At 43.8% G+C, this 18,433-nt stretch overlaps 1 protein-coding gene across 6 annotated transcripts in view; it reads right to left on the bottom strand.

The window, feature by feature from the left end:
• SEMA6A (semaphorin 6A) overlaps positions 1 to 18,433 on the bottom strand; it is a 183,300-nt gene that overhangs the window by 50,513 nt on the left and 114,354 nt on the right. For all 6 annotated transcript variants that reach the window (XM_081880351.1, XM_081880354.1, XM_081880355.1 and 3 more), the window contains exons 7-10: positions 14,631 to 14,721; positions 11,455 to 11,574; positions 8,415 to 8,503; positions 7,289 to 7,506 (exon numbers count right to left, since the gene is read on the bottom strand). In XM_081880351.1, the coding sequence (XP_081736477.1) occupies positions 7,289 to 7,506; positions 8,415 to 8,503; positions 11,455 to 11,574; positions 14,631 to 14,721 (518 nt within the window). The remainder of the gene's footprint in view (positions 1 to 7,288; positions 7,507 to 8,414; positions 8,504 to 11,454; positions 11,575 to 14,630; positions 14,722 to 18,433) is intronic.

Below are 18,433 nucleotides of genomic sequence, written 5' to 3'. Positions count from 1 at the left end.
AATGTGACATTTCCAGAAATAGTTACTCATTCTGAAGTTATGCATTCTTTTTTTTCCATCTCAGAAACATGCTGCATAGAAGCCTTCCTGTCAAAGGCCATTCCGTTCTGAACCTTCCAACCTCCAGGTACTGACAATAAAAAATTGCCCCCATACAGACATTTGAGATGCTCCACTGGGCAGCCTGCTCCTGTCAGTACGGCTTGCCTCCAAAAAGATTTTTTAATAAAACAGCATATTACATTAATTTCGAATTTCCTAAAAGATTAAATGACACAGTTCTGACAACTTGTGGTATGAAGAAATTACTGGGTTATCAAAATCACAGAACATTTTCTGGATGCAAACTGTGTACATTTGTAACACGTTTTTGATGTCAAATCTTCCAGGCCCTGAAAAATCTTTAGCTGCATCCTAGAAACCATTCAGATGCCCAGAGTGGATACATTTTGCATACTGATGCACATCGCTCAACCCAAAAGTTCAGCAAAAATACCTACCCATCCGTTGCGGTTCTGAAAAATCATTCGATTTTCCTGTATGTTTCTGGCTGAGTTCCTATGAGCAGGAATTTGCTTAACTCAGTCAACTATAAAGAGTTTGCAGAAGGAAATGCAGCTTTGCCTTACACCCACTAAAGTTTAAATTTGAATTTCCAGACTATTTACATGTAACCTAATAGTAGCAATCACTAAATATAATTACAGTCTTACACAAACACTTTTGGAAGGGCTTGGATGTTTCCCTTAGTCAATGACTTTCAGGTATGATTTATTCATTGGTCTCCCTTTGTTGTTTACACATGATCTACCGTAGTACATTTGTGTCTGACTTAAGCGATATGATTTCTGATCAGATAGCAAAGCACCATCTGGCTGAGTCATAATCCCAATTTAAGGTGGTGAGTTATTATCCTACATCCAACCATCGGAATTTGGCTTTTGGATGTGAAGCGATATAAAAGACGCTGCTACATGAGAAAGCTAAAACGGAATGCTAAGTAGATGGTTTGATTATCCAAAAATGGAAGTATGTGGAATGAAAATTAGTGAAAGATGAAGGTGGCATTTTCTTATCTCAGGGTTGCTTGTATACATTCAGTCAAGTTTTGGGTTACCGTATAAACTCATCGGCTAAGAAATAACTCATGATGGTGCTTTCCATCATTTGTGGAGCTGTATTAGAAAGACTTAATTACAACCCTACCCTGTCATAGGGCGCTGCGTAAACTCAGACATAAAACTTATTAGCGGAACAGTGGCTTTCTCTCAGTGAGAGAGTTAGTGACAGACCCACAACTGGCAAAACTGCAGTGCTTATAACTGTGCCTGCGTCGTGCCAGGTATATGCATAGCCGGATAGCTCAGTTGGTGAGAGCGTGGTGCTGATAATGCCAAGGTTGCAGTTTTGATCCCTGTATGGGACAGCTGCATATTCCTGCATTGTAGTGAGTTGGACTAGATGATTCTCAGGGTCCCTTCCAACTCTGCAATTCTATGATCAGAGAGCAAAAACAGTGTCACTCACTACAATGTGGTCCACATCCACAATGCAGCATGCCAGCAGCCTAAGACTGCTTCACGTATTACTAAGAAGCAGGTTCACGCAGAAACTGCTTCCGGCTTGTGTTTATAGAACGGCTGTTAATAATTAGGCAGCTTGGTCCAACTTCAGGAAAAGTGTCCGTACTGCTAAAGGACCAAAATTGATGTGGTCTGTTCCTGATTGCCAGTTAGATGAAGCTGCTTTAACTGAGGCAACCTAAGCAAATGTTGCAGCCAGAGAACATAGTATGGCCTCCTCTGGACAGGGTTGGACTCTCCTTGAAGCAGCAGGTGTGCAGTCTCTCCTGGATTCAATGACAATGTGGCCTTGGTGGCTAGGAGTACCTACTTCCAGGTACATCTAGTATGCAAACCACAAAACCTCCTGGATCGAGACAACTTGGCCATGGTACTCCATGCTCTGGGAACCTCCACACTGGACTGCTGCAATGTGTTCCGTGTGGGGCTGCCCTTCAAAATGGTCTGGATGGTGCAGAATGTGGCAACTAGAATGGGATTCAGAATGGCCGCAGGGACTCTTGTGATACCCGTCCTGAAATATTTGCACTATCCATTTCCGAGCCCAATTTGTGGTGCCTTCTTTAATGTATAAAGTCATTTGGGCCCCAGATATCTGAAGGAACACTTCCTACCATATGTGCTAGTCCTACCGTATGTGCGGGTATTATGATCAGTGGATGAAGCCTCATTGGTAGTGCTACTCCCTCAGGGACTCGGGGAGCAGTGGCTTATGACAGGGTCTTCTCTGTGTTGGCCCTAAAACTGTGAAACTCTCTTTCTAAAGAGGTGTGCCTGGCACTAACACTTTACATCTTTTGTCAGCTACTTAAGACCCACCTGTTTACTCTTTCCTTCGAAAGTGAGGTTTGTTGAACAAGACTTCCCTCCCAATCAACTATAACAGGACAACCTAAATTTTCTGGTTATGTTCTAGAACCCCACTCAAAAACAGCGGCAGGCTGGAAGCGCCCCAATAATAGCTGAAGGGAAAGGAAAATGGGCTGGTGGGGTGCCCTGAAGGAATAACAGAGCTAATGAAATTTTACACTGTGAGCCTTTTAATGTTGCCAAGGACACAGTTAGGAAAATGCAGGAGAAAGTTAGACTTCAACCAATTGAGGGTTTTTTGGTTTTTTTAATGCTTCCTCCCCCCACCCTCATCCCCCTTTGGCTACACACATGTTATTCTCAACACTGATTTTCTTGCAAATAAAACGTGTTTACTTCTCGTGTTGGCTGTATTTTCAGTTCATGGCTGAATCATTCCCAAAGCAGCTGTTCTAATTTGGTTGTCAATAGTAGCTATTATGCCTCGCTGCCTTGCCCCTTCTCCTTGTTTTTCGAGCAGCAGGAGGCCTGCCTTTGACAGTGCTGAGCTTACCCTTTGACTCCAGGTAGCCAACGCAGAGCTTGAATGCATGAACTCAGGCTCTCCCTCTTCCATCAAATGTCCCTTCTAATAGAAAGCATGGGAAAGGAAACAGGCCCCAGTTGTCACAGGAGCAATTTTACTTTAATTAGCATATTTGCCAAAGTTTCCTGGAGACCTGAGCAACTGGAGATCTTAGCATGTTCCCATAAATTACTGAAAGTGTGTGGTAATATACCAGCACTTACAAATTCTTAACAGATGAGGTGAATGCTGTAAAAGTCTTTTATTAGCTGACCTAAAAAACTATGGGTGTCGGAATAATGGGCCCTGTTACTTTTATTTATGACTCGTATTGCAGCAGAAAGGAAAGGACTTTGCCATGCTCAGGCCATCTGCTGAGCTGGGTGCCTTGCAAGGGAAAAGGAAGAGGCATCCATTCACAGAAAGGAAACTCAAATCTATCATGAGAGAGAATTATTCCTACTTGGCATGCAGGCACTCTTTATTTCCCTCTGAATCACAGGGAGTACAATCTGTTAGAAATCTGTCCTGTTGAAACGCTTTGGAGTTACTCAGCAGTGCTGTTCTGTTCTGTTTCATGAGCCCTATTCATTTCGAAACAGGGCTTGAGTAGAAGGCATTCCCCAATGCATTTCTGAGGACTGTTTCACCCAGTCACAGGCAGAAGCAAGTGAATTAGGAATCCTCCGCTTAATCTCACCAAGGGCAAAACTGGAACATGCCTCCTGGTGCGAAATGTGTGGACTCCCGATGCAGCTCGTACAATGTGCACGAGCACATATTGAGGAGGGCGCCTTTCCACACGTCAGGCAACAGGGAAAGGGGATACGGGAGTCACATATGCTTCACTTCCACTCTTGCCACCTCTATTGATCCTGCTGATCAAGAGATGCTGCCATGAGTGGAAACGCCATGCCAAAGTGGCTCAGTGAACAATGGGTGCTTGCTCACTAGAGCCCTTTAGCTGTTGTTTCCCACTGGGCTGAATGAGCCTTACTAACTGAAACTCATCCAACACAACAGGACTAGTTGTCGGAAAGCCCTTTGAGGGTCATCTGCTGTGGGATGCAAGCAATTTTGTCTTCAAAAGGCTTTGCAAACAAGTCCTAGAGAGCTACTGTCAGTTCTACCACATCATTTGGACCAGACTGTAAGAGGCCCCACACTACCCAGGAAAAGCTCTGGCGGACGGTTTAGTGAGGATGCAATGCAGGCAGCAAAGTATGTCTTCTTGGCTGCCTTTACTGCCACTAGGTAGACTTGCATTCAACCAGATATTTCCTCTCCCTGTGTTTGATCCGTCTCCTAGCTTGTTTCCTTGCCCTAAGCTCTGGAGTATACCAGAGAGCCAAGCAGGCGCCACAAAGTGGGAGAGGGCATTCAGGGGTGATCATGTCAACGGCCCAAGCCATTCAGTTTTATATAGTTTTAATGGCTTTTTAATGATCCCCCCCCCCATGTTCTTAGCAGTTTTCATTTTTATATGTAAGCTGCTTTGAGTTCCATCAGGGGAAAAGGCAGGGAATAATAATAATAATAATAATAATAATAATAATAATAATAATTCGCCCATGAGCACCCCATAATGCCTGACCTGGCCAGGCCAAGTCGGCATTCTAAATCTGGCCCACTGGCGGTTCAGGAATCTGTGTGTTTTTACATGAGTAGAATGTGTGCTTTTTTTTCAAATGCATCTCTGGGTTATTTGTGGGGCATATAATAATAATAATAAATTTTATTTATACCCCGCCCTCCCCAGTCAAGACCGGGCTCAGGGTGGCTAACACCAGATATAAAACAATTTATTGAAATACAACTTAAAAACAAGATTAAAATACAACATTAAAATGCAGCCTCATTTCAGTAGAAACTCAAATCAAAAACTTTCTTGGGGATGAAAACGTCAAGTCTTCACCAAGGCTAACTATCCAGACTGGTCCTACATGGGCCAGAAGAAAGCCAGGGAGGTCCCCAAATAGGAGTTCCATCACAGAAGGAGAAAGGAAAAAGGAAAGAGGGGGAGGGAATCAAGCTGATTCCAAGCCAAAGGTCAGGCAGAATAACTGTGTTTTACATAGGGATTTGTTCATTACCCCCCCCCCTCCAAAAAAAATATAGTCCGGCCCCCCCACAAGGTCTGAGGGACAGTGCACTGGCCCCCTGCTGAAAACGTTTGCTGACCCCTGGTATATGACATTCAGTGGCGCAGCTTGGGGTATCACATTTCAGTAGTGCCCTGTGTGCCCTCCCTGCTTCTTGCACTCCATTCTAAATTATAGTTCTGGTATCCCTTACTATGCCCCCAAAGCTCTGCGTCCAGTGCAACCAAACCCGCCCCGCTCCCCTCAATCTGCCTCTGATGACACTTGCACTGATGCTCATTGCTCTTCCTCATGGCTTCTTTTAAAGCGGATCACGCAACTGCATGTACCCAAGTGCAACATTTCCCACCCTGAAAGTGGCTTATGAGTGACTGCAGTGCAATGCTTTTCTAAAGAAATGTGTGAGTGCGCACACTATTAAGCTTCCTTGAAAAAAGAGATACAGTAGAACCTCTACTTACAACTGCCTCCACTCACGGACGTTCCAAGTTGCGACCATGGCAAACCCGGAAGTAACCGGCGGGTTTGCCGCCGTTCGCACCTGCTCAGGAGCGGGCAATCACCGCCCACACCTGTGCACAACGGCGCCTCTCCCAGCGACCGTTTCGCCATAAGGACGGGCCTCCGGAACAGATTGTGGTTGTGAGTAGAGGTTCCACTGTATTGGTAAAATCCATCAGCATCCGTCTGTCTGTCTGTGGAATGTACACAGTGGACAGGCCAGATTTAACCTCCAGCTGGATGCCTCTCTCTTCCCCCTTATCTACTTGGGATGGTTGAGGGACCCTACTGAAAACATTGGGGGGGGGGCACATTGGCTTTGGTGGAGGGAGAGAAAGGGGAAGTCTGTATGTGCAATGCTGGATGTTGCCCTATAGCTTTTAAAATTGATGAGGGGCTCATGTTGCAGAAAAGGTAATGGTGAAGGCCCAGTCATGTAATACAAAATGCAAGCAGAAAAGAGTGGCGAAAGGACCAGTCAGATCACTGTGTGTGTCGCTGAACACTCATAGTATCATCGAGTTGGAAGGGACCCCGAGGTTCATCTAGTCTGCAGAAGGGCTAAGCTGGTCTACACCTCCAAAAATTGTACTGCGATTCCACCCCATGTTAAAAATGAGCACTTGGAGAATTGACAAGACAATGGGAAAACATGGGAGTGTAAGAAGAAGAGAAGAAGAGTTTGGATTTGATATCCCGCTTTATCACTACCCGAAGGAGTCTCAAAGCGGCTAACATTCTCCTTTCCCTTCCTCCCCCACAACAAACACTCTGTGAGGTGAGTGAGGCTGAGAGACTTCAGAGAAGTGTGACTGGCCCAAGGTCACCCAGCAGCTGCATGTGGAGGAGCGGAGACGCGAACCTGGTTCACCAGATTACGAGACTACCGCTCTTAACCACTACACCACACTGACTCTCAAATAATGGGAATGATATCCTTTGGATTCCCCAAAAACAACTGAGAAAATTATGCCAATTTTATGAAGCCGTCACAAAAATGCAAAAAGATGAGATAGAATTCTCAAAGACCTGGTTCACATGTATTTATTTTTTTAAAAAATATGGTTTCCATTATGTGAATGAGTCTCCACAATTTTCAGGCTCACATGCTCCCCACTGGTCTTCTTTTATAGTCCAGGAGGAGGACACTGAATGCCCTTGATTTGGGTTTTCAGCAAACCACATTCCCCACAACATCAGAGCTCAACAAACTATGGCTTGGTTAAACTCCTGTCAGTTGAACAACCAGAATCAATCCAGAATCTCTGAATCTAGCTTGCTGTCATCATTCATACTTTAATAAATCACAATTCCCAGTGTTTAGACATTACTGGAAACTGCAGTTAGTTAAAAATGAAAAAGAGATGCTATCGGTTTCCTCCTGTAACATGTAAAAGAGGGGAAGGGTGGAAGCAGGAGGATTAAAACATATAGAACTTGTTCATCTAGCAGGAAAATACTTTGCCATTGTGTCTGAACCAGGCTGCAGACTTTTCCCAGTGATGAAATTTTGATAGTTAAGTGGTATATAAACAGCTTAAATAATTAAATAGGCAAATACACTGGAAAACTATAGAATACAAGACTTTTTACAACTTCCTCTACTTTGCATTCACAACCACCCTTCCTAGCTTCCATAGTTCTGGCAGAAGACTCAAAAAGCTTGTGGGATTCAGGAGCAATTCAATTCAAAAACTTGCAAGCAAGAATGATACTAGCTAAATTACCTGTTGTAGGGGGTGGAGAAGGTGGCCAAGACAATATTGCGACCGTTGATATGGATAACATCTGTAACTGCCTGCAGTATGTTGAAATAGAAGTGTGAATCGCCAGGAACAGAGCAGTTCAGCCGTGCCTTCAGGAAGGAAGTCCATTGTTTTTCTAGCACTCGTTGGGATCCACCCATGTCATTCTTGCACACACGAGCTACTCTGGGGAAAACTACCTAGAGTTGGGGAAGGTGCGGGGAGGGGGAATAAAGAAACTGAACTATTTATTCATCAAAAAGACTTTGCTGAAGTTCTGTTTCTACCCACCTCCCTATTTTTTTTTAATACATATAAAAAGACAGAAATGGCAACACTTGGTGCTTGGTTTGATCCCATGTTTTCCATAATCTGTGACAAATAGCAAACAGAAGAAAATTCGGCTTTGGAAACTCTGTACTATGAAAGATAAGCCGGTGACATTTCATACACAGCCATAAATCCTTCAGGAGAACTGTTCTCAGCTTGTATAAAACTCATTTCTATGCAGGCCACTCAGCTTTCTCTTTCGACAAACAAAAGCACATTCTACATCTGCGATCCACGCAGCCTAAACCACTAGCCTCCTCTATCCCAAGCATTTCTTTAAAGTATGCAAGCGTCATCAGGACTTTATTTATGTCTGTCTCCTTTTTAACCTTGCAAGCTTTTTAATACATTTATTGTGCTTTTTTATTTATATAAAATATATATATCTTGTCAATAAGGCTTCCATTGTGCTTTTATGATACAGCAAGGCTGAAATTTCCTTCCCATTTACTTCTGCTGTTCTCCAAATGCAGCTGCTTCCTTGCTTTAAAGTCAGGCTTGTAATGATTATTTGGAGCTCTGAATTAAATCAATTTGCCATATGCTTTCCTGCTTAATGGGGAGGAGAAGAAGAAAAGCCCTGTGCCTCTTGTTGCCATCAGAAGCCAGAGTGTTTTATATCCAAGGCAGAGTGCAATGCTGTATTCCAACCAACCTTTGGCAGCAGCAGCAGCAGCAGCATCCTCTCAAAACAATGACCTTGCCATTATGATTTATAGCTCTCATTTCAAGGTCATTCCTAACTCACACTGGCCTACAATATATTTTTGCCCCTTACCTTCCCCATGCTGTGATACTCCACGGCTATTTCTCGAAAGAAGAAGTAGATATAGTTGCCATAATCCACTGCATGGACAAAGTAAGGCTCTGCAAGAAAGACGAAGGGTACAAATAAACAAGGAACTATGAGCAAAACACATCAATTTGGTGTGGGTTTTTAACTCCCTGTTTAAGCAGGAAGACTGTTCCCCTACAGCAGGCACGTCCAACTCTCTGGAGACTGTGATCTACTCCCAGTATAATAAAACTGGCAGTGATCTACCCCATTGTCATTGCCCAGAATTGTTGAGCTTTTTTCTTGGCTGCCGATCACTAAGGATCCTGCAATCGACCAGGAACACTCTCCGATTGACCAGCAGATCGTGATTGACCGGTTGGTCATGCCTGCCCTATAGCATAGAATGGTTGAAAAAACACCAGCATATGGAGTCGGGATCCGTATATGCTACCCACAAAGGGACAAATTTCCTTATTTGTGCTGAGCCACAGTTTGGCTTAGTTTTGTGTGAGAACTGGGCTGAAACGAGCAATCCAGAGTTAAAGGCCTTTCCCACTTACATGCAATGAAAGTGAGGGAGTTGGGTTGCTGCTATATTTAAAGGTAATGGTAAAGGGGTCCCTGACCATTAGGTCCAGTCGAGACCGACTCTGGGGTTGGGGCACTCATCTCGCTTTATTGGCCGAGGGAGCCGGCGTACAGCTTCCGGGTCATGTGGCCAGCATGACTAAGCCGCTTCTGGCGAACCAGAGCAGTGCACAGAAACGCCGTTTACCTTCCCGCCGGAGTGGTACCTAATTATCTACTTGCACTTTGACATGCTTTCGAACTGCTACGTGGGCAGGAGCAGGGACCGAGCAATGGGAGCTCACCCCATCGCGGGGATTCAAACTGCCAACCTTCTGATCGGCAAGTCCTAGGCTCTGTGGTTTAACCCACAGCACCACCCACGTCCCTTTGATAACCAAACTCACATGTTTATAAGATACAGTGGTGCCTCGCAAGACGAAATTAATTCGTTCCGCAAGTTTTTTCTTCTTGCGAGTTTTTCGTCTTGCGAAGCACCGTTTCCCATAGGAATGCATTGAAAATCAATTAATGCGTTCCTATGGAGACCGCTTGCCAGGCTGGCGGTGCGGAGAAGGGCTTTTCTCCCCACCGCAAGACTTCAGGACAGGTACGGGAACAGAGGGGAAGGCGCGCAGCGCTTCTCCTCTGTTCCCAGGGCTTGCGGTGGGAGGAGAGTTTTTCCTCCCCACCGCCAACATTCAGAACAGCATTCTGAAAGTTGGCGGTGGGAAGGAAAACCCTCCTCCCACCGCAAGTCTTCAGGACAGCCATCCGAAGGCTGGCGCGGGGAGCTGGTCTCTCCGCCCCACCGCCAGCCTTAGGAGCAGCCTTCCGAAGGCTGCCGGTGGGGCGGAGAGACCTCCTCCCGCCGCCAGCCTTCGGAGCAGCCTTCCGAAGGCTGCCGGTGGGGCGGAGAGACCTCCTCCCGCCGCCAGCCTTCGGAGCAGCCTTCCGAAGGGTGCCGGTGGGGCGGAGAGACCTCCTCCCGCCGCCAGCCTTTGGAGCAGCCTTCCAAAGGCTGCCAGTGGGGCGGAGAGACCTCCTCCCGCCGCCAGCCTTCGGAGCAGCCTTCCGAAGGCTGGTGGCGGGAGGAGGTCTCTCCGCCCCACTGCCAGCATTCGGAGGAGGTCCGAGGACAGTGGGGAAGGCGCGCTGCACTTCCCCGCTGTCCCGGAGATTTCCCTATGGGCTTTCGTCTTGCGAAGGAAGCCCATAGGGAAATTCGTTTTGCGAAGCGCCTCCAAAACGGAAAACCCTTTCGTCTAGCGGGTTTTCCTTCTTGCGAGGCGTTCGTCTTGCGGGGCACCACTGTACCTTCTTCTCCAGTTCTTATATACATGGAGAACTACTGAAGGTTCTGAAACAATGGCGCCCTTGGCTGATACCTGGGGGTTCAGGGCCCTATGTTGGTCCCCAAGCATTTTCACAGCTCATTTTCTCCTATCCCTGGGTCCCATTGTTCCACTGCCTTGTCCTCTGCCTTGAGGAAAAGAACCCTGAAGGCAGGAAAAATCATGCATAGCAATAAACTGGGGATACAAGTCTTCCATTTGCGTTAATTTACTCTGAATACAAAATTTGGGGTCTTTTTATTTGCAGAAGCAGTGGTATTTCTTCTACGGAGAATTAACAGCATTGCCTATAGTCACATAGAGAAGTAGTAAAATGCTTGCTAATTATAAAAAATACAATAATTTTCAAAGAAAGATTGGATATAACAGAATCATTTCCACACTGATCTCTCTCTCCCTCCCTCCCTCCCCCTCCTCTTGCATTTCTGTCTACAAGCAAAAGCCCCCTTTTCACTATCTCAGAATGTGTCACCCATTCATAAGGCCATTGGAAAAGAATGAATGGCAACATTCTTAACAATGAGGCTATTTAGAACATACAAATTGCCTAATTCAGCAGCACCCATTCAGCACTTCATGACAATGAAATGGAAGTTCTGTTATTTTATTTTTATTGATGGATCTTAAGACCACAGAACAAATTCTTTACACCTCATAAAGCGTTGATAGTTACTTAGCCCAATTGGAGGGAAGGGCTGATGGCGCCACCATGGCTTCAAAACGCTCCTTACCTGCTCCGAATCTCTATCTTTTCCATAGCACGGTGAAATAGCCAGGCTTTAAAAAAGTAAATTGGATGCAACCTATTCTTGGTGGCTCTATCAATATCTAGCAACTCGGGGTGGGGTGGGGGGTGGGGTGGGGTGGGGTGGGGAGAGTGAAATAAATGTACCAGTAAGGAAGGCAATTTAGTGCCCTCTACCTGACAGAAGCCCTTGCTGAAATGAAGTACAACCGACATGTGCTTTGGACATCTTTTATTTGTAACAATCACTAAAGGACTGGACTGCAAAACAGCACAGTAAAATATAAAGCAAAACAACACAGCAAGGTCTGTCAGGAACCTAAGACTGTAATCAACAGGGCTGCCCTTCCTCTCCCTGCTTCTGTTTACGTACCTTTTAACCATTTTGAATCATGTTTGACTGTCCGCAGAGTTGGGCTGTCTCCAAGGCTCCGGTAAATGACCGCATCTATTGCAAGGAAGTCTGTCACAGTGGCAGAATACAGTTTTCCCTCTTCAGAGGCGGAAATGAAAGAAGAAGGAGAGAGAGAGGGGCAGAGACAGAAAACAACACAGAGAAATAGAGTGAAAGAAGAGTTCATTTATCTTTCCTCGGGAATCATTGAAACAGGCTATCGAAAACAATCCACAAAGGACCACAAGGGTCATCTACTTCAACTCCCTGCAATGCAGGAATATTTTGCCCAACATGGGGCTCAAACCCACAACCCTGAGATTAAGAATCTCATGCTCTACTGACTGAGTCACTGCATAAAAGAATGTGGTATCTGACTGGACCTTTTGTGCAACCAATATGGCATTTTGAAATAATTTTCAGAAGAATACACTTTGACTTTGATATACATCCCCTGACATGAGTGTGTGTGTGTGTGTGTGTGTGTGTGTGTGTGTGTTCAAACAGATATGCAATCAAACATAAAAAAGGTAAAGGACTCCTGGACGGTTAAATCCAGTCAAAGGTGACTATGGTGTTGCGGCGCTCATCTCGCTTTTAGGCCGAGGGAATTGGCATTTGTCCACAGACAGCTTTCTGGGTCATGTGGCCAGTATGACTAAACTGCTTCTGGCAAAACGGAGCACAATGACGGAAACCAGAGTGCACGGAAATGCTGTTTACCTTCCCGCCACTGTGGTACCTATTTATCTACTTGCACTGGCATCCTTTCAAACTAATAGGTTTGAAACATATTCAGACTTTATCAGGAGAAATAAATCATGCACTGCCACAGTTCTGAAAAGAGGGTGCAGAAACATTTACATATTTGCTATGGTTAAAAAAAAGTTTAGAAATGAAATGAAGGCTGAAATCCTAGCGTGTAAGGCCCATTGGATGCAGTGGAACGTGCTCCAAAGTAAATGCGCATATGATTACATTGAACAGGACTGCATGAACATGTGACAATCGTACTGTTTTGGACACAGCCTCTGCAGGAGGAAGTATCAATATATGTTCTACAACAATGCGACTAAAAAAATTACTGTCTACCAGCAACACCAATGCTGTATGCAGGTAAGTAATCAAGAATCCAGATTGGAGTAAAAGTTGGATGATTTCAAATATTCAGGATTTTGTGTTTTGTGAATTAACACAGGTCAGTCTATTATGCAGGGATGCGGGTGGCACTGTGGTGTAAACCACTGAGCGTAGGGTTTGCCGATCGGAAGGTCAGCGGTTCGAATCCCCGCGACGGGGTGAGGTCCCATTGCTCGGTCCCTGCTCCTGCCCAACCTAGCAGTTCGAAAGCACGTCAAAGTGCAAGTAGATAAATAGGTACCACTCCGGCAGGAAGGTAAACGGCGTTTCCATGCACTGCTCTGGTTCGCCAGAAGCAGCTTAGTCATGCTGGCCACATGCCCCCGGGAGCTGTACATCAGCTCCCTCGGCCAATAAAGCGAGATGAGCGCTGCAACCCCAGAGTCGGCCACGACTGGACCTAATGGTCAGGGGTCCCTTTACCTTTAGTCTATTATGCAATCAAGTACATTTTTAATAGGGGTGGGGGAGGTAGTAGGTAGACACCCTGCTACTTCTGGAGCTAGGCACCTGCTGGGGGGGAAAAACATCCCAAAGGTTTTCCCAGGTGGTTTCCACAATACTACTGCGTATTTTACAGCTAAATTTGAAATGGGATCATTGGGGTTCATGCTAACACAATTTCGGTAATGAGACAATTTAATCTAAAATCTATAAGGCACAAATTTCCAAAATGCCATTCCATAATCAATGGCCCAAATTAACCCCTCTAATAAGCACTCAATTTTTAAACTACTGCAAAAAGAAGAGTTAATTGCATTTCATTGCATGCATAATAAATCATGATTAAACCCACAGACTCCGGTTCAGTCCCCTCCCCTGCCACAGCTGGTAACAAAACATCAGGAAGCTGAATCACACCAGGTTTGTCCTTTTTTTCTCCTTTCTATTTTAGCCCACAAAGTGTGGAACCATACATAATGAACGGTTATTACTACAGTTCATGTGAAATCTTTTGTTTTTTCATGGGCTTTCAGAAGGCAGGATGTGAAAAGATGTTCTGCCTCACCCTGACTTTGTGTTCTATCAGAATACTATTTCCTTTTTTTCAAATATTGAAGAAAATAAGAAATTGTTCATGTATGCAACATCAGCAACCCGGATTCTACTAGCCCCAAGATGGAAGGAAGACACGATACCAACAATAGAGGAATGGCAACTGAAACTGATGGACTACGCTGAAATAGCTAAACTCACAGAAAAGCTCAGAGACTATGATAATGAGAAATTTAAAAAAGGGCAAACATTTATTGTATATGTACAAAAATACTGTAAACAAGTAGAAATGTTGGCAGGCTTTGATTAAACACTTGCAAGTAGTTTAAAATGAGATAATATCTATGAAAGGAAACCTGAATTGAAATACTAAAGTTTGATGGCATGTAGTTACGATATGAGGATAAGAGGCTTAAGTATAATTATGCAGAAAATGTATATATTTATGAACCAGCAAAGTAAATGGAGGGAAGTCAGGAGGTTAAAGAGAACCTCCCCCAAAAAAGTGAATGTTATAGGATTACTTTTACTTTTTAAAAATTCTTTTTTAATTGTATCAATTTCTCATTTTTTCTTTTTGATGCAAAACGTTGAAGCTGAAATCGTAAAATCAATAAAAATTCATTTACATAATAAAAAAAGTCCATTTCCTTTTATACATACAAGTGCAGATATTGCCTTGCAAAACAAAGAGGTCTGAATAGGTCACCATCCATTCATTAGTCCCAAGCTACGTGATACGTCGGAAGCTAATTATTTCCTCCTGACCTCTACTATAGGTTATTGTTCATAAACTCACCACCTTGGTATCTGAAGAAGTGTGCATGCACACGAAAGCTCATACCAATAACTTAGTTGGTCTCTAAGGTGCTACTGGAATTTTTTTATTTTGTTTCAACTATGGCAGACCAACATGGCTACCTACCTGTAACTACACCTTGTGGATGTGCATCATAACTGTACTAAAGTAAGCACAACACTGTAATATAGTGCGTTATTTTTTTCTGTTGCTTTATTACCTGCAAACAACGCAACGTTGGCATGCTTTGCATCATAAGGACACCTGGCCATTCCACTGAACTCATCTCCCAGAAACTCCAAAGTATCCATCTGAAAAACAAAATAGCAGAATCCCTTTAGAAGCAAATAAACCAGACTAAATGAACACTTGTGGAGTTCCTTTCTGAGTTCCTTTTCTTCATTTATCTGCAGACGTTTTTACTGTGTTTTAAGAACACAGCTAAATTATGGTATTAACCTACTTTTTCACAGTTTGCAATCATGTGGAGCACGGCTTGCCATTTATTTATTTTTTTACTGCAAAAGAGCCTCTTTTCCTCATACTATTTATAACCAGAATCATGCTTTTCTTTTCTTTTTTTGCAATTTCCCTTTCGGAAAGACATTTGATATTTTGGTTGGAGTCGGTGTCATGCATAAATCCTCTTTCTGCCTGTCAAGAATTAATCTGCGAAGTACTTGTAAATCTCAGCCTTAAGTGTAACCCTTGGGAAACTAATTCTCCATAGGGTAGCCATAATTATACAAATAACCAGCTCAACACAAAGCAGAAGTTCAGCAGGTTTATAGCAGAAGCTACAGGGAAAAGTACAGAGCCTATGGGCCTAAGATTCATGTATCTCAGGATTACTCAGCAGTGACTTTTGTTTTATGTGGGTTCTTGGATCTACCTAGCAAATTCAATTTACTTCAAGCATAAGATACAGAGTTTGAAACGCTAGTGTGGATAATCAGCCATCTAAGCACCACCAGTCGCATCCAATCAACTTCCAGTCCCATGTATTGAGAGGCCTATTTCAAAGCAATGGGTGATTTGTCATCATTTGTTTCCTGTCTTGTATCTCTTCCTCTCTAGACCTTCTGAAGGGAATCGGTTGTGTTTATCCTAGGATGGAAAAGCGTTTAAAATAATTGTAAAAAGGAAAGGAGTTCTGCTTGGAGGACAACGTTCTGGGCCCATCTGCACTTTCGCTTCCAATGCCCAAGGGACGACAGTAGCATCAGGCCAGCGCACGTCAAGTGCTCTAACACTGCTGAGCCCAGGTGCTCCAATGACCTTCTGAAGGCCCCTGAGATGTTATTGAGTGCAGGCTTTCTGACAGCACTGCAACAGGTGTGGAAACCAAACTGGGCCCATATATCATTGGGAATGAAACATCTGTAGAAACAATAAAAGAAGGCCATTTATATTCCCCACATGATTCCACAATATCTATATCTGTATTTGCGCAAGAAATATGGCTTCCCAGCTGGAAGACTCCTTGAGGTTTGTCTGTCACATTTATTACAGTGAGGACTAAAGCACAGTTTCCCAAACTATATCGCTGCATCGAATTCAAGAAAAATTACTGCCTTTCTACATGTAAGACAGAGAATTAAACTTCTAGCCTTCTACTCTGTTCTTTGGTTTGCTGGAAGGAAGGGAATGAGCATCTATGGAACCATGAAGTGCTTGAGAGTGTCAGAGCAATCAGGGTCTTGGGGGAATGTAGAGTTGCCACAATGATAAACTACAGACAATCAGCAATATGGCAAGATGTGTATTGGTTTTGGAAATTGGAATTATAATTCCTACCCCAAGATACATTTATAAGAGGATACAAGGGAGAAGCTTGAGTGTCTCCTCTGAATTCTCTACACCTCCCTTTGATTCACACTGAGAGAACCCGAGGACTGAATTAACATCAACTTGATGTGGTACTTCAAACCAAAGAATATTAGCTATATGTTGGGTATGGTAAATATGGAGTCAGCAAAGATGATGCACGGCGAGATGTATGTTGTGGCAGAGTAGTCAGTATGAACTGCTGTATGCCATTTATCCAGATGAAAAAAACATCTTCCCAACAAGACCATTTTCAACCATCTCTTACAAGGTATGCATATTGCAGAAGACAAGGACTAGGTAATTTGAACTCCATATGCCCATAAGAATCACAGCCTCTTAGAATGCAAAGAATCATACCTACTTAAGAGTTCTATCTTACTGCGGCTTGATAAGGGTACAACCATTTCTCTTTTAACAGATTGAAGAACTGGGCCAAAACCAACCTAATGGATTTCATCAGGGACAAATGTAAGGTTCTGTGTTTTGGCAGGAATAAGCAGCTGCACAAATGTAAGATGGGGGACACCCGTCTTGCCAGTAGTACGTGTGAAAAGGATCTAGGGGTCTTAATAGCTCATAAGCTTAACATGAGTCAACAGTGTGATGCAGCAGTGAAAAAGCTAATGCTATTCTAGGCTGCATCAACAGAAGAAGTGTGTCCTGATCAAGGAAACTCATAGCACTGCACTATACTGCCTTGGTCATACCACACCTGGGATATTGTGTCCAGTGCTGGGCACCACAGTTTAAGGAGGATAATGACAAGCTGGGATGTGTGTAGAGGAAGACAACCATGACGACAAAGGGTTTGGCAACCAAGCCTGATGAGGAAGGGTTGAGGGAGTTGGTAAATAGGAAACTGAGAGGACATATGATAGGCATCTTCAACGACCACATGGAAGATGGAGCAAGCTTGTTTTCTCCTGCTCTGGAGGCTAGGACCCAAACCAATGGCTTCAAATTACAAGAACAGAGATTCCAACTAAACATCAGGAATAACTTTCCGATAGTCAGAGCTGTTGGGACAGTGGGATGGACTCCCTTGGAAGGGGGTGAGCTCTACTTCTTTGGAAGTTTTTTTAGCAAGGCTGGATGGTCATCTGTCATGGATGCTTTAGTTGAGATTCCTGCATTGCAGGGGGTTGGACTAGATGACCCCAGGGATCCCTTCCACCTCTACAATTCTATGATTAAATTATTTAAGACAGATCACATCTAGAGTTCCTCTAGTGGGGAGATGGATGCAGTATCGACTGCGTCAATGTTGCACTTTTAAAATCATTTCCAAAGTATTGTGAATATACAATTTTAATGAACAGATTAACTGATTAAAAATGTTTTTAATTGACTGAAGTTATTTAACTGGGCTGTAGCCTCACTTTTGCTCGCTAGATACCCACCCCCACACAATGTAGTATTTTCATTCGCTCCTCCATAAACCCCATGCATGCGGATTTTGAACTATAGCAGTAATTGAGGATTTTATGAGGCACAGCTTAGATTTGTCAGCACACAAAGCTGGTGAAAGCTTTCACCGTTGCTAAGTTAACATGTCTGAAGCAAGCAGATGACATCCAAGATCCTACTATAAATCCTAGAGCTCTGGTTGCTACTATAGTTGTTCTTCTCTTCCATTTATAACAACCTAGCTATAGCAGCAAGAGTGTCAAGAGCTCCTGCTCAAAGCGCCAGCCAGCCATTCTTTCTTTCAAAATAATCTGTTCCATCCTCCTCACCCCTCCAGTTTTTTGTCCTATCCTCTGGTCATTCAACATTCTGTGATATCTGAGAAGCCCAGTCCTCACTGAGTTGTTCTAGGGTTTTTTGTTGCCTTCAGTTTTTTCTCTACAATCTTCTTCTATATCTGCAGATCTTGGGTTTTTGCAGAATGTGCCTTCATTCTTCTTTCTCAGGAGCCCTATAATCATGCTGGCACTCACCAGCCGAGTTGGCTATTAGTATATATGAGTAAACCTTCTCCGCTCTCAGGAGAGGAGCTGGAGAGGGGCCTTGCAAATAAGAGAAATTATAAGCACAATGTGCTTTTCACTGTGCCTCAGTTTCTAACAGCCAGATTTAATGCAGCAAAAAAACAAACAAAAAAACAACAACATTTGCAATGACTGCAAAGAGGGTTCCTTCCAGGATTGGATTTGGATTTGATATCCCGCCTTTCACTCCCTTTAAGGAGTC

This window comes from Podarcis erhardii (genome assembly GCF_964252035.2).
Source record: "Podarcis erhardii genome assembly, chromosome: 11".
Lineage (NCBI taxonomy): Eukaryota > Metazoa > Chordata > Lepidosauria > Squamata > Lacertidae > Podarcis > Podarcis erhardii.
This window is presented reverse-complemented; position numbering and strand designations above follow the sequence as displayed.